The sequence below is a fragment of the Macaca nemestrina genome, chromosome 19 (assembly GCF_043159975.1).
Source record: "Macaca nemestrina isolate mMacNem1 chromosome 19, mMacNem.hap1, whole genome shotgun sequence".
Classification (NCBI taxonomy): domain Eukaryota; kingdom Metazoa; phylum Chordata; class Mammalia; order Primates; family Cercopithecidae; genus Macaca; species Macaca nemestrina.
The window spans coordinates 80,359,250-80,376,232 of NC_092143.1; the positions used below are offsets into that span (position 1 = coordinate 80,359,250).

The 16,983-nt window shown below is 43.9% G+C and overlaps 1 protein-coding gene across 1 annotated transcript in view; it reads left to right on the forward strand.

Moving 5' to 3' along the window:
* Window positions 1-3,738, forward strand: part of LOC105478891 (RAB31, member RAS oncogene family) — a 150,918-nt gene extending 147,180 nt beyond the window's left edge. The window contains exon 7 of the mRNA XM_011736614.2: window positions 361-3,738. Within this exon, the coding sequence (XP_011734916.2) occupies window positions 361-455 (95 nt within the window). The 3' untranslated portion in view covers window positions 456-3,738. The remainder of the gene's footprint in view (window positions 1-360) is intronic.
* Window positions 3,739-16,983: the final 13,245 nt, after the last annotated feature.

A 16,983-nucleotide genomic window follows, 5' to 3' on the forward strand; every position in this document is an offset into this window, starting at 1 on the left:
GTGGGAAGGCAGGGAGGGAAGAGTGCGCTGATGAGCCGAGGCTGGGTGGGAACTGTCCCCAGGAGTGGATCTTCCTAGTCCAGGAGATCCACACCATCGAGAAACTGCTGGACTGTTCCTCACCTGAACTTCCTAAGCCCATGAATTGGGCTTTATGCAGCAGAACTAGGGAGGAAAGGATAGGAGGAAGAAGGAAGGGAGGGAGGAAAGGAAGGAAGGAGAAAGGAGCCCTTCCGGGAGCACCTCTATTTTCTGCACAGCCCAAACATTAAGCAGGAGTGTTGAAGCAGAGTGAAAATCTGTGTGTGCAGTGTTGGCTATGGGAAAGGGAACTCACCCTTGGCCTCCTTTTTGTTCTAGGCCGCCAGATCCCACCCTTGGACCCCCATGAAAATGGAAACAATGGGATCAAACTTGTGAAGCCAACCAGTCAAGCCAACCGCCGGTGCTGTTGACCCAAGGGCCGTGGTCCGTGGTACGTGGTACTTGAAGAAGCCAGAGCCCACATCCTGTGCGCTGCTGGAGGACGCTTTGCTCGGTGGCCTGGCACCTCACTTTGAGAAGAGTGAGCACACTGGCTTTGCATCCTGGAAGACCTGCAGGGTGCGGGGCAGGAAATGTTCCTGAAAATGATTTTAGAAAACCATGGGAAAACCCACCACACCACCACAAAATGGCCTTTAGTGTATGAAATGCACACAGAAGGGAAGTAGTTGCATTTTTGCTAAAAAAAAAAAAAAAAAAAAAAAAGAAAGAAAAAGAAAAAACCTTTAAAAATTCTTGGATGTACAAAAGTCTTACTGCCTTCTTATGTGTGTGGGATTCTAAAGTGGTGTTCCACTCAGATTTCCTGTGCTGCCTATCCAAATTCCAGTAACTACTTCAATGTCATTGCCTTTGTTACCTAACCAACCTTCACTGAAAGGCAAATTCAATTCAGGAGGTTAGTTTTTAGCTAGCTTTGGAAGCAAGCCTTTATTTATTACTTTTCAGAAGGAAATCAGAGAAGTGTCAGTGGAGCGCCACTCAGACTGAGACCTGAGCTATTACAGAAGCCAGGAAAAGTGTATTAGAAACTGTTGTCTACACCACTTTGAATTGGTGAACATTTTTCTAAGTTATGGTCATATATACCCAAACAAACCAAATCAAACTAAATTATTGCATATAATTTTGGGATCGGGTGGCCTAGTTTGAAAGAGTGATTTAAGTAATTACCATGTAAGTGGTGAGAGATGCAGGATATACACGTTGTTCAAGAGACCACCTGACATGCATCTCCTCCGCAGGAATACATTCCTCCTCTCTTAGAGAATTTAATGCACATAGTATTACTTTACTAAGAGAATATCTCTTGATGTCATATCTAGGGGAAGAGAATTAACTGGAATTAAATTTAATGTTTGAATCTGAATCATTGGGCAAACTTCTAATAATAGCAATTAATAATAGGTTACAGGAAAACCAGCCAGAGGAAGTATCAGCACTTTAAAATTCTAGACCCCAAAAAAACTACAAAGTCAGAAAAAGTAATTTTATGTTTCTAGCTTGAGGAGAAGGGTTTTAGGGCTAACCAGAGGTCCGACCCTGGAATGCCAAGGAACTGAGACTGGGCTTCGATGAAAACCTTCCTTTTCAGATTCCCTGTCTGCTCAATTAATTAAAGATGTTTGAATCCAAAGGAAGTAAAGGACAAAAAAGTGTGGAAAGGAAGAGAACTGATTCCTACTGAAAATTCAAATTCTATTACCATTCTAACGTTCATAAAAAGTTGAGATCAAGAAGCAGTTGATTTCCTGCCAGGGCTTATATTAGGGGGTGATTCTTAAAGGACATTAGGATTGGTGCTCAGAAATGGTTAATCATGCTGTGTGCTAACCAGGGCCAGCTGGTACCTTCTTTGCCATGAGCATTCAAGGGACAGCTAACCTTTATTGACAATCTATATTGTGAAAGTCAGGAAAGATCGTGAGCTGCTTGGATTAAAGACCTGGCACTTCAGTTACTCAGCACGCCTCCACGTCACTCAACTTAAGAGAGTTCATTGACAGTGTTAGGATGTGAAGGCTGGAAAACATTTATTTTGCTTCAAGAGTTCCATTTGGCTCTCCCAAATAGGTACCTCAAAAACTGTTAGCAAGTGGCATTTGGATGTCTTGGCAAGACCTTTTGCAGGGATTTTTAGGGTTTTTTCCACCTTGTCCACATTAATGATTGGCATGATTGTGCTTGCAGGCCAAGAAATGATCATACCCTTGTCAAAGGTAAAAAAAAAAAAAAAAAAAAAAAAAAAAAGAGTTGAAAATTGAAGTGACCTCTTTCCAGCTGACATGCAGGCTTATTTTGTAACCTTTCCTCATCCAGTTTTCCCTGAGAACCTGAGTTTATCTCTTGACAGCTGTTCAGGTTTTCAGCTGAGGGGTAAGTATCCTAGCTGAGAGTTTTGCATCTTTGGGCTGGGTTTGCAGTGGTTGTGTTTTGCATAAAATGTCTAGTCTTAGCCACACGTAGTGAGCTACCCACTAATGAGCCCATGGTTTTATTTCAAAAGCACATGAGGGTGTGCAACCACTCTGTTGCCTTTCTGTATTGCCTTAGCTATTCAAGCCAGTCAGAGGACAATGTATATATTCTCATCAGCACTCAGAGCAGCCGGTGAAGAGAGGAGATCACACTTGGGCACACTGGGATTCACATAAACATCGTATCTTCTCTGTGGATGCTGAGGCCTTGTCTACAATGAGGCTTTACAGCCTTCCTTTGTTTTGGCTCAGGATTACTTCCTGGCTGTCTAATAATTGAATCATAACCACATAATATTATGTAAAGGCCTGGAAATTACTGTTGCCAAAAAAATGTCATGTAGTTTCATGTGATGTAGCATCCTTGGCATCGTTTTCCAAAATTTGTTCTTTCTCCCTTTTTTTTTTCTTTCATGCGTGGCATGAGTGTGTATCTGTGTAAATATGATTGTATATGTGTTACCGTGACATATAATCCATTTCACTGGCTGAGTTTGGCCCCTAGCCATGTGTTAATATAAGGTAGCCATGGCTTCTCAGAGGGATGACTTCCCAGTGGAAATCTCCGAGAATGGCAGTGGGGTTGTGCAAGCATTATACGTCGCCACATAATTGACTTGCCATTTTATGGTTAAAAATGACACATTAGGCTGTTGAATATGACGTTACCTTGCAGACCAAAAGGTTGAAGGCCCGAAACTAACTTTTAGCTAACAATAAGGGCTGTGCCCCAGTGGAAACTGAGTTCATTTTCTGAGAAAGGTTTGGATGACTGAAATATTTCCTCTACAATCAAGGACCTTGACATGTGATGGCTGAAACTGAGCTTTTTTGTGTGGGCTTTGGTTCTCACTGTTCTGCAATGCTCATGGCAAGTTGAATGGTGAGCTAGCTTAGAAATTAAAGGTCTCTGAGCTGTATTCAGATCGATTGGGTATCTAGCTTACCGTTTTAACATCATTTCGAAACCAGACCCCATAATCCGATGGCGCTGCCCTGTTGTGCAAACTGCTCCCTTTTCTCGTGTTTTTGTAAAGAGCTTCTGTCTGGGCCGGACCCAGCTCTTGCACAGACAAGACACCGCTGCAGTCAGCTAGGACCTTTCCGCCATGTATTCTGTTCTGTAGTAAAGCATTTCCATCAACAATGCCCAATTGTATCTGTTATTTTTGGTTTAACACACACTGATTCATACTAATAAATATTTTAAGTTTTATCAAGTTTGTCTTTTTCTTATTACAATGTTCAGTAGAATCATGTTTTAAAAATCACAGTTAACTCAGAGAATGATGATTCCCCAGGGAAATGTGCGCACCTGTACATATGCAGACATGCATAAGGATGTTCCCTGAAACACTGTTTGCAATAGCAAAATGTTGCCTTCCACTAAGGAAATGAAAAATGAAATGCGGCCCAGCCACATGATGAAAGCTACCAGGTAATGAAAATGAACTCACTATCAGGCATCAACGTGGATCTCACAAACAGAATTTGGAGTGCAGGCTGCCATCCTGCACACCCCCGAGAGAGCCATCGTAGTGGCCTGTATGAATGCAACCCTCAGGAACTGTGCAGTGCACAGCCTGGGCAACCAACCTGTGGCCCTGGCTGAGTGAATAAAGCAAGCTGAATAAGTACTAATGCATGTCAACTCACATAGAACAACAGACATTGTTTTTGAATGTGTTTGTGTGCTAAAAGAATTAGAAATTAAAACATGAACTTCATGATGGTCCTTACCTGAGGGGAGGCAGAGAAGTGAACAGGATCAGGGAGAGCAAAGTAACTATCTGTCATTTGTAGGATTTACTTCATGATAGAAATATGAAGCCAATTTGACAAAAGGATAACATTCGATTATTTCAACGCGTGTGTTTTATTCGCCTTTATATTTTTCTGTGTGTTTTGTTTTTCAGAGAGGAAGGGGATGGAGACAAGAAACAACAAAGGATGAGGGTGACTTCTTTAACATGCAAGAAAGATTTCATAAGTGTATTTGCCAAGTCAGTTACTTTGATGAGGTATACTCACTCCCATCCCCTCTCCTCTGTTGTCTCAGCCCCCACTACCTGCCACCAACAAACACACACACACACTTTCACATTCATGCCCTTGTGGGGCTTATGTTTTCTCTGCACAGCTTCATTTGACATCTAGATAACTGGGAAAGTGGGAGGTGAAGAGGAGAGAAGCAGCACTTTCAAGTTCTCAGCATTGGAGACGCTGTCCGAGGCCCCTGCTAGGAAATGCTTCCGATATGTAATCAAACTAGAAACACCCATCACCAACAAGAGACCCGGTGTTCCAATTTGATGAGAAAACATGCCTTTCTTTGGCATTTACTAAGAAGCAGTTACCTGTGTATAGCAACTTTGGGAGATGGTTTTGGAAATCATCCCGTGACTGGATTCAGATGGCAGATTTTGTGCAGCCCAGACTTGCTATGTCAACAGCACTCTGCACAGGGTTTCCACTACCCCCTCCCGCAAGACTGTTGCGTCTCACCTCGGGGTGTGTTTAATAGAACCAGTGTCTGAGGAGTTATGCCCTGAGGCTGGGAGGCCTTCATGGCAACTTGCACATTTTTACAAAACAACTCTGGTGGATTGAGGGGGCCCTGGAGAGCGAGGACAAGGAGCTCAGGCTGTGTTCAGCTGGATGCCAGCATTCCCTGTGGTTGCTCTAAATAGTTCCTGTTCCTTCAAATAGTTCCTGTTCTAGCAGGTGTTGTCCAGAGAGCAAGACTTGCAGGTTGGAAGAGGAGAGAGACTTCCTCCCAATTTCGTGAGCATTCATCTCCAAGAGTGTCTCGTCTCAAGTTTCTAGACCTAACTGCAGCAACTGGCTTTTTGTACATATGTGAAGCCATCTTCTCCCTTCCATTCCAGTGTTCTATTAAAAAACTGAAAAGATAACACCAGGTGTTGCCTGGTATCCTGAAAATAGGCAGTCCCATATATGCTGGTTAGAGTATAAATTGGTATAATCTTTCTAGAAAGCAGCTTGGCAATGTATGTCAAAAACATTTGAAATTATCATATCCTATGAGCCACTAATTATATTTTTCTTTTTTTTCTTTTTTATTTTATTTATTTTATTTTTTCTGAGACGGAGTCTCACTCTGTCACCCAGGCTGGAGTGAGTGGCGCAATCTCCACTCACTGCAAGCTCTGCCTCCCGGATTCATGCCATTCTCCTGCCTCAGCCTCCTGAGTGGACTACAGACACCCACCACCACGCCCGGCTAATTTTTTGTATTTTTAGTACAGATGGGATTTCACCATATTAGCCAGGATGGTCTCAATCTCCTGACGTCGTGATTCACCCTCCTCGGCCTGCCCAACACTAATTCTGTTTTTCTATTTCTGGAAATTAATTTTACCTTTTTGTGTGTGTGTATAACAGAAATATTATCTATTACTGCAAAACACATTTGTTTTGCCCCTAACTTAAATTGGCATAAAACAATAAACAGTTATCATCTTACAGTTTCTGAGGGCAGGAAATTGAAAATGGCTTAGCTAGGTGGTTCTGGTTAGGGGTCTTCAGATGTCATCTGGGGCTACAGTCATCTGAAGGCTTGACTGGAGCCGGGATTCTGCTGCTGAGGTGGCTCACTCACTGGCTGTTGGCAGGAAGCCTTCGTTCCTTACCAGGTGGGCCTCTCCGTGTGCTGCTTGATGGCCTCATGATGTGGCACGAGCCCCATTCTGTCTGATGCAGAAAGCTGAATGTAGTCTTCCAGTTGTTCACAGTGGCTTCTATTGTCTTAGGCTTCAGCTTGTTGTCAGGATGTAACCCTCTGCCCTTTCTTCCAGGATGAGTGAATGGGTAAGAAGGACGTGTTGAAGCTTCTGGAGGGCTTATTGCACCCACAGGGAGGGGATGTGCTAATTGCTGCCCCTCATTGGCACCTCTTGCCTTCTGTGAAGGTCTGATTCATCCAGCCTGGTCTCTGGTGATCAGCCCCATGCCCACTCTCACCTCTGGTCACAGGGTCCACAGTGGTCTCTCTGTCCCCGCATTTTATACACTTGGCTCCCTAGGTTCACTTCCATGCCCCATTTAGAGCACCTGGGAGATACTGGATGGGAGAGTGAACCTCCTAGCTCCATAGCTATGGCTCCATGTTAACAGCCTGGGTGGGGCCCAGTGCTCATCCCTGCTTCCAGGAGGTGGTGGAGAGCTGGAGATGGGTCCCTTCCAGGAGGTGGTGGAGAGCTGGAGATGGGTCCCTTCCAGGAGGTGGTGAAAAGCTGGGGCTGGGTCCCTTTCCAGGAGGTGGTGGAGAGCTGGGACTGGATCCCTTCTGGAGAGCTGGGGCTGGGCCTGCCTTCCAGGGCCTTACTTAGATGGCATCTGAGTGTCAGCTGCCTGGGCCTCTCCAGTGCTTTTCTTGCTGCAGCCAGGGGGAGGAGGGTGGTGGGTGGAGTGTGTCTTTACAGCAACTTCACCCAGGCTTGCCCTTTTAGGTTCCTGAATCTTCTGTTTAGTTCCAGACACTTCCCCTAGTCTGGGACACTTTAGAGAGTGAAAAGTGCTGCTGGGACAGCAGGAGTAGAGGCTAGTTCTGTGCACACTGGGATGTGGGATCATTCTGGTCTAACCTACTATACATCTGGCAATGAGGGAGGGTGTGTTGGGGAACAGAAAACTCATGAGTTCCTGGATAAGCACCTTATCACCTATCTTTGTAAAATTGTCCATCCGTCCATCCATCCAACAAGTGTTTATTGAGTGCTACTATGAGTCGGGTAGTAGACTAGTTTTTCATGCTCCATGAGATTTCTGCAATTACCACACTTACAAAGGAGGGAACAAAGAGAAGGGAAAAGACAAGACAACTGAGAATGGCAAGAATGAGGAGTTCTTTCAACTGCAGACAGGGCAGCGTGACTGGAGGAGGCACTCTGACCACATGGGTAGGAACCAGAGACTGGGGAGTCAGCCCCACCCCTTACTCATCAAATGTTTCTGAGCAAGTTACTTGGTTTCTGTGAACCTCAGTTACCTCTTGTAAAATGGGAATAGTATCCACATCAAGAGGTTAATGGCAACGTGAAGTGAAAATACTGTTTGCAAGACACTTAGGACAGGGAACTGAGTGGTTATGATGATGCCATAGGGTTCAGCCTTTGCCCTGAAGCCAGGAAGGTTCCTTTTCTCTGTCCTCTTAGTTGCCACATTCTTTTTTTTAATTCTTTCTTTCTTTCTTTCTTTCTTTCTTTCTTTCTTTCTTTCTTTCTTTCTTTCTTTCTTTCTTTCTTTCTTTCTTTCTTTTTTTGGTACTTTAAGTTTCAGAATACAATGTGCAGAATGTGCAGGTTTGTTACCAAGGTATACACGTGCCACGGTGGTTTGCTGCACCTATTGACCCATCATCTAGGTTTTAAGCCCCACATGCATTAGGTATTTGTTCTAATGCTGTCCCTCCCTTTTACCCCCCACCCCACAATAGGCCCTGGTGTGTGTTGTACCCCTCCCTGTGTCTATGTGTTCTCATTGTCCAACTCCCACTATGAGTGAGAATATGCAGTGTTTGGTTTTCTGTTCCTGTGTTAGTTTGCTGAGAGTGATGGCTTCCAGCTTCATCCATGTCCCTGAAAAGGACACAAACTCATTCTTTGTTATGGCTGCATAGTATTCCATGGTGTAGATGTGCCACATTTTCTTTATCCAGTCTATCATTGATGGGCATTTGGGTTAGTTCCAAGTCTTTGCTATTGTGAATAGTGCTGCAATAGACATAGGGGTGTGTGTGTGTGTCTTTATAGTAGAATGATTTATAATCATTTGGGTATATACTCAGCAATGGGATTGCTGAGTCAAAAGGTATTTTTGGTTCTAGATCCTTGAGGAATCGTCGCACTGTCTTCCACAGTGGTTGAACTAACACTCTCACTAACAGTGTAAAAGCGTTTCTATTTCTCCACAGCCTCGCCAGCATCTATTGTTTCCTGACTTTTTAATAACCACCATTCTGACTGGCGTGAGATGGTATCTCATTGTGGTTTTTAGTTGGTACATTCTTTTTTGTTCTCTTCCTTTTTCTTTTTTTGGGAGGCAATGCAGTGTGCAGATTAGATTAAGAGATCTAGAGTCAGACCACCCATGTCTGACTCCCAGCTCTGTAATTTGCTGGCAGTGAGACCTTTAGCAGATTGGTCCCTCTAAGCCTCAGTTTCCTCATATGTAAAATGCAGGTAGTAATTCATAAGCACACATATACACACTTTTAGAATCCAAAAAACTTTGTAAACAGATTTTTTTTTCCCCTGAGTTTGACATGGACCCATTTGGCAGCGGGACCAAACCTGAACTGAAGTGATGCTATTTATAATCATTATTTATCCAACCAGGAGTGAGTATTTGTGTATCTAGCTGCAGAAATACTACTGTATTTGATGATAGGATCCTCCCCCTGACTGCTGGAATGTTCTGTGATAGATATACTATTTTACTTTGTAAAATCCAAAGTTCTGAATTCTGAAAACATCTGCCCCCAAAGTATAAAGTATTGTCAGCCTGTGGTATTTGTCCCTAGGTGTGTCCTGAGGACCAAGTGAGAGGGTGCGTGGGCTGAGGCTGTCACATGGGGAGCCCCGGGCAGCTCTTGGGAATGCTATTCACATGGCAGGCGACACACTCATGGTGCCTCCCAAGTGGAGCCGTGGGGTCGATGCTACAGAAGAATTGTTATGACCCTGGCACCAAGTAAGAGCTCAGAAGCAGTTACAGCCAACATGAATACAGGGGCTTGCTGTGTGCCAGATGCAGTTCTAGGGGCTTTGCATCATATTATCTCTTTTTATCTTTATAACAGCCTTTATGAGGCAGACACCATTATCTCCACTTTACAAGTGAGGAAACCCAGACACAGGAGGTTAAGAAAGTTACCCACGACTTTCTGATCAAGAGAGACAGAAGTCCAAGATTAGCGACTACTGTTTTCTCCTTTCCTCTCATTATAAGTACTGCACATAGCCAAAGAATGAAGAAAAGGAGATCCATGATGAGTGAAAATTTCCCAGGAGCTGCTTTCAAACTGTATTTCATTTTATCCGCAAAACAAATCTGAGATAGAGCAGAATTGTTCTCCTTCTACAGAAGGAGCATGGAGGGCTTAAGGGATGTAAAGAGGGCAAGTGCATTTATGTGGAGGTCCGTCCTGTGTCCTATTCCAAAACCCATTCTTGCGTCTCAAGAGTAAGTTCTAACAGGGGAGTTAAGGGTTAACCAGCTCAGGCTGGAAGAGCTGAATCACCCAATTAAAGGAGACTTACTGCTTTGATGAGAAGATCTGATCCAAAACTGCTGGGGTGACTCTCCTTGACCCTACCACTTGGGCAGCTTGATTTATCTTTTCTGTATCCCTGACCTTGATGTTGAAATCATTACTCAACCCTCAGTGAAGCTCTTAACTGGCTTTTTTTGAAATGACTCATGCATCGGGGTCCATCCAGCCATCTTGACTTTGTAGGGTCTGAGGCCCTGAATTAGCTTCTGAGAACCCAGTGCCCAAACGGGTGTCCCCAGGTGGGTCTGGCGGACCGTAGGTGGCAGCTTTGTTGGTTCTCCTTCACTTCGCTTCTCTCTGGATGTGCGCATACGTTTTCTCTCATTGCTAAGGCACGCCCCAAGCTTTTTGCTTATTTGTTTTTATTTTCATCTTAAAATCACCCCTGCACTGTTCTACCCCTCCCATCAACCTACCTATATGCATAAATCTTCTCTAGTTTTGATCAGCTGTCTTTTTTTCTCCTCCAAGCTACCCTCTCTTCCCTTCTCACTAAATAAATTCTTAAATGAGAATCATGATGTAGTCACTTGATCACCTGAATTCGGTCCCTCCCCCAGCTCTGCACTTTCAAAGCCTATCCCCTTTCCACTCTCCACTCCCAGAGGGCAGGTAAAGCTGTGGGCCCCTCCCTCCCTCCTGGACACTCCTCCAGCCCAGAAGCTGGCTCTGTGGTTTCTGCACTCCTTTTACTGCCTTTTTCATTTTCTTTTGCTGGCTCTCCTTAGAGCTTAAATGCAGGTACTTCCTGCAAATGTGTGTTCCTATTCCTCCTCAGTACACCACCTTCCTTCTGATTTCATCCAACTTTATGGCTTCAACTGTTGGGTTGTCTGGCTGCTTCTAAACTATTGTCTAGCCTGACTGCTTTCCCGAGACCAGAGCTTGATTTGCAGCTGCGGAATGGGTGCGCTGAAGCCCCCTCGGGCATGCAAATGGTGTTGCACCTTGTCAGCAACGCCGTTCCTGTGCTGCCTTCTCTCAGAGGCTCCGGCTTCAAATTGGAGAGCCCGTTTCAGCTCCTTTCAAGCACTGACCAAACCATGGAAATTCTATTTCTGAACTTCTCAAACCTTTTCACCTTCTTTCCACTGTCCTAGCATAGGCTTTTCGTATGTTCTATCTTGATTATTGTGATAGTTTCTCAATAGATCTCTTTGAATGTTATCTTTGACTCTCAGAGCTAGCATAGAATATGCTAGCAGGGAGTGATACAGGTACAGAGCAAATCGTATCATTTCCTGAAAACTTTCTGTGAGACGCTTCTTGCAAATTAAGTAAAATTGCAATTCTGTAACCTGTGGTGAAATGCCCCTTTCATTTAGCCCAGCCTCCATCCCGGCCCCATTGCTGCCCAGGGTCCCTGCTCCTGTCACACCCTGGTTGCTTTCTCCTAACTGGAAGGCTCCTCTCTGCCTGGCAATATACCACTCTGCATCGGAGGCTGGGAAGCAATTTTAGGAGGCTTTCCTGGATATCCCCAGGAGGAATCATAGTCACGACAGAATTAGGGGCAGCAGGTTAGCCTGTAAGTTAGGGTCAAATCGTGTTTACCAGAGATAGTGCATTCTTTGCACTAAACATCATGAGTCTAGTATTAAAATGTCGTTTTTCTTTTCTACACTCAGTGTTGTAGCAGGAGACCAGGAAGTTAATTGTGATTTCCTTCCCGAGTCAAAAAAGAAAAACTCACAAGATATGGGCACTTTGATCCTATTGTGCAAGTTTTCATTGAGTGTCTGGGTTATTCCACAATGGGATGTAAAGACTGTAGATTCCAAGGCATATCTCACCCTCAAGAAGCCTATATTTGGACTGGGAAAGAGAGATTTGTACCATATGACATCATTTCATTAAATGTGTGGTGCCGACAGGACTGTGTTAATCTGTGACATTTTACTCTTTTTGGTTTAAACATTTGTTTTTCTTTTTCTTTTTTTTTTTTTTTTTTTTTTTTTGAGACGGAGTCTCGCTCTGTCGCCCAGGCTGGAGTGCAGTGGCGCGATCTCGGCTCACTGCAAGCTCCGCCTCCTGGGTTTACGCCATTCTCCTGCCTCAGCCTCCTGAGTAGCTGGGACTACAGGCGCCCGCCACCGCGCCCGGCTAATTTTTTGTATTTTTAGTAGAGACGGGGTTTCACCGTGGTCTCAATCTCCTGACCTTGTGATCCGCCCGCCTCGGCCTCCCAAAGTGCTGGGATTACAGGCGTGAGCCACCGCGCCCGGCCACATTTGTTTTTCAATATTATGATTTTAAATTTTGGATGTATTGGAAACATGGGAATAGTGCCTTTCACCTCTCTCCAATTTCCTTTATTTTATTTTTTAAAATTAACACATAATAATTGCACAAATTTATGGGGTACATAGTGATGTTTTGATACACACAATATATAGTGATTCTCCTTTCTCTTTACTCAGAGGCCAAGGTGGAGATGGTGGTCTCCCAGATGTTCGTAAAGGTCATTTTAGCAAAAATATTTTTTTAATTAAGTGTTTTAGTATAAACCATTTTCAACTGTTTTCCATTATACAAGCTGTAATCCATCCATGCCTTTATTCATTCATGCATTAAGGGCCCACTGAATGCCACATTCACTTATGGTGAGAATGAGCTCAGGCCCTTCCCAGGAAAGCTGGTATTGACCGTCTGTCTGAACATCTAAACATTGTCTGAACATCGAAGCTACAACACACTAAAAGATGATTCCTGGGGCCTGCTGCTTTGCTTCTTTCTACCTGCTCCACTCCACTGTGGCTCCATTTGTTCTGAAGGCAGGTGTAGCCTTTAGCAGTCTGCTCACTTGTCTGGCTTCTTTGGAAGGTGGGCGTTGATAGATTCAAAGAACGGCAAGCAGAGAGCAACGTCTTTACACCATGAACTATGGCCAGCAGCCATGTGCATTTGTTAGGTCTTTTTAGTAGCATATTTGTATTAAAACATCAACAAACTTACACCTACCCTGAATCTTACCAAAGCAGCTCCAAATGGAATTTTTCAGTAAATACTCACACCAGAGAGCTTTAAACATTAGACTAGAAAGTCAGAAGTGGTCAGAGTAGGACCACTGCTCACAGCTCTATCTTGGCAGGGTACCCAGCGATCCTCAGTTAGATTTTCAGACTCTTTAGAGTGGGATCTAGAAGAGAAATCTTTCTTCTGCTAATATTGCTCACCTCTTGTAACAGACATTGCAGGTACCCTCTCCAAGCACAGTTTCTCAGCACTGGCCTCTATTCTCAGATGACTGCTCACTGCAGACACCTGTGATTCTTTCAGGGTGGTTGCGGGGACATGCAGGGTCTGTGCCTAGGGCAAGCAGAGGTGCCAGGCTTACTGCCTCAAGACAAAATGTTCCAATGAAGGCTAGAGAGTTGGCATTACTCCCTCTCAGCTTGCCTTGGGCGTGAGCTTCAGTTGTGCACCGTGGCAACTGACTTGATCACCTCCTAAATCCTCCTCCGATGTCTCCTGGGATTGTCTCCCAAATAAACTACTTGCACTCAAATTTTTGTCTTAAGATCTGCTTTTCAGAGTTTAACTAAATGGATAATTTTTGTATTCAGTGATGAAAGAAACAATACACAAGACAACATGGGAATGCCTTAAATGTGTATTGCTAGGTGAAATCAATCTGAGAAGGTTGCATACTGTATGATTCCATTTTATGACATTCTGGAAAGACAAAACTATAGAGACAAGGAGCAAATCAGTGGTTGCCGGGGGTTTGCAGAAGGATGAGGGTTGACTAGGTGAAGCACATATTTTTTTAGGGCTATGAAACTATTCTGTATGGTACTGTAGTGGTGGTTAATAATACCATCCATTGGCTGGGAGCAGTGGCTCACGCCTATAATCCCAGCACTTTGGGAAGCCAAGGTGGGAGGATCACAAGGTCAGGAGTTCGAGACCAGCCTGGCCAACATGGTGAATCCCTGTCTCTACTAAAAACACAAAAAATTAGCTGAGCATGGTAGCAGACGCCTGTAATCCCAGTTGCTTGAGAGGTTGAGGCAGGAGAATCGCTTGAACTCGGGAGGTGGAGCTTGCAGTGAGTCAAGATCATGCCACTGCACTCCAGCCTGGGCAACAGGAGTGAAACTCCGTCAAAACAAACAAAACCATCCATTTGTCAAAACCCAAAGGACTCCACAGCATACAATAATATATGCAAATTTGAAAAAAATCAACCAACAGAACAGGATTCTAGGATGAAATGCAGATTGTGACAAAATAATATACAGTCATAGCCTGGGTAACATAGTGATACCCCGTCTCTACAAAAAAAAAATACAAAAATTAGCCAGACATAGTGGTGCACAACTGTAGTCCCAGCTACTTGGGGGACTGAGGTGGCAGGATTGCTTGAGCTTGGGAGGTTGAGGTTACAGTGAGCCTGTGTTCACACCACTGCACTCCAGACTGGGCAACAAAGTGAGACTCTATCTCAAAAAAAGAAAAAAAAAGAATAAATAGTCATGCATCTCTTAATGACAGGGACACATTCTGAAAAATGTGTCATTAGGTGATTTTGTCATGGTGTGAACATCATAGAGTGTACTTACACAAACCTAGATGGGAGAGCCTATTGTTCCTAGGCTATGAGCCCCTAGAGCATGTTACCATACTGAATACTGTAGGCAATTTTAACTTAATGGTATTTGTGTGCCTAATCCATATCTAAACATATAAAAGTGCAGTAAAAATATGCTATAAAAGATTGAAATGGCCGGACGTGGTGGCTCATGCCTATAATCCCAGCACTTTGGGAGGCAGAGGCAGGCGGATCACCTGAGGTCAGGAGTTCAAGACCAGCCTGGCCAGCATAGTGAAACTCTGTCTCTACTAAAAATACAAAAATAGCTGGGTGTGATGGTGGGCACCTGTAATCCCAGCTACTTGGGAGGCTGAGGCAGAAGAATCACTTGAACTGGGAGGCAGAGGTTGCAGTGAGCCAAGATCACGCCATTGCACTCCAGCCTGAACGCCAAGAATGAAACTCTGTCTCAAAAAAAAAAAAAAAAAAAAAAAGATTAAAATGGTACACCTCCATAGGGCACTTTCCATACATAGACAGTTGCTCTGGGTGAGTCACTGAGTGAGTGGTGAATGTAAAAGCCTGAGACATGCCTGTGCATTTTTGTGTACTTTATAAACTGTGTACTTTATAAACACTGTACCCTTAGGCTACACACTAAATTTATTTTTAAAATAAAGTAATTTTGCCATGGCATTAGGACAGCTATGATGCCACTAGCTAATAGGAATTTTTCAGTTCTGTTATAATCTTATGGGACCATTGTTGTATGTGCAGTCCATCACTGACCAAATGTCATTATGTGGTGCATGACTTTAACTATATTACAAATGTGTGATATAACTTCACTGAAGGTGTCGGGGGAAAGACATGCTGACGTGAAGTAACTTTGGAAATGCTGGAAACTATAAAACTAAAGATAAAAGGAACTATATATAAGCACTGTGTTCTAGTTGATAAAGTTGCTAGCCATGGAGGTACAGGTCTACTATTCTGAAACCATTCTACATGCATACTGGGATTGGGCAAATAGGTAAATGGTTGGTGGATGATGGGAACCAAGTCACTTTTGGAGTAGGTTACAGACAAGCAAGAAAGGCTGAAAGGAGCCACGTGGTACTGAATTAGACTTAAGGACATCAGTATGAACTCATGATTAGCTTAATATAGACACTGGTAAGCAGATATAGAAGTAATTATAATTTGTGTATATGCAAGGGTTTCTATACATACATATATTTACACATACATGTAGGTATATACTTCCTAATCGTGTTCACTGGGAGGGTCTAGAGACAATGATAATCAGCATCAAGGAACACACCTAGCCTAGGTCTTAGTTTCTTTTTTTTTTTTTTTTTTTTTGAGGCGGATTCTTGCTCTGTCGCCCAGGCTGGAGTGCAGTGGCGCGATCTCAGCTCACTGCAAGCTCCGCCTCCCGGGTTCACGCCATTCTCCTGCCTCAGCCTCCCCATTAGCTGGGACTACAGGCGCCCGCCACCACGCCAGGCTAATTTTTTGTATTTTTAGTAGAGACAGGGTTTCACTATGTTAGCCAGGATGGTCTCGATTTCCTGACCTCGTGATTCGCCCGCCTCGGCCTCCTAAAGTGCTGGGATTACAGGCGTGAACCAGTGCGCCCGGCCAGGTCTTGGTTTCTAAATACTATTCCCCAGTTTTAAAAAACCTAGAAATGGATGATTCTACAGCTGGGGTAGTGAATATACAGGATGAACCAGAAATATCTTGTAGAGCCAGAAAGTAAGGAAGTGCTTACAAAGCAAACCAGCAGGTGTATATCAAATAGGACATAGAAGCCATCAGAAAGAGCTCTTAATGACCAAAGCTGACAATTTGAGCAGAAAATAAAAACATAGTATTGGATTATAACCCAAAGTACAAAATAAATACCCATAATACCCATAATCAGCTGGGCACAGTGGCTCACACCTGTAATCCCAGCACTTTGGGAGGCCGAGGCAGGCAGATCATGAGGTCAGGAGATCGAGACCATCCTGGCTAACACAGCGAAAACCCGTCTCTACTAAAAATACAAAAAATCAGCCAAGCGTGGTGGCGGGCACCTGTAGTCCCAGCTACTCGGGAGGCTGAGGCAGGAGAATCGCTTGAACTCAGGAGGTGGAGCTTGCAGTGAGCCGAGATTGTGCCACTGCACTCCAACCTGGGCAACAGAGTGAGACTCCGTCTCAGTAAATAAATACCCACAATCCACACTGATATTAATAAATGATGGAATTAATAAATTATTGGGGGGAGAGGCAAATCTCCCAAACAGAAGAATTCCAAATCATTTCTGTGGATACTTCTCCCTCAAAGAAGTAGAGCATAATCTCCACCCTTGGGCATGGGCTCTGCAGGGTGACTTACTTCCAAAGGGTACATACAGTAAGGAAAGGGTAAAATTATTCACAGTAAAATCATTCACTGTGGAGAAACCTGACAAACACCACCTCAGCCAAGTGGTCAAGGTCAACATCATCATTGATAAGTCATGTTGATAGTATCAACCCTTGATATGTTTAATTTATGATGAAGTTGATGAAAATGACACTTTACCTCTGTGGTCTTCCTTCTGAAAACACATAACCCTGGTCTAACCATGAGAA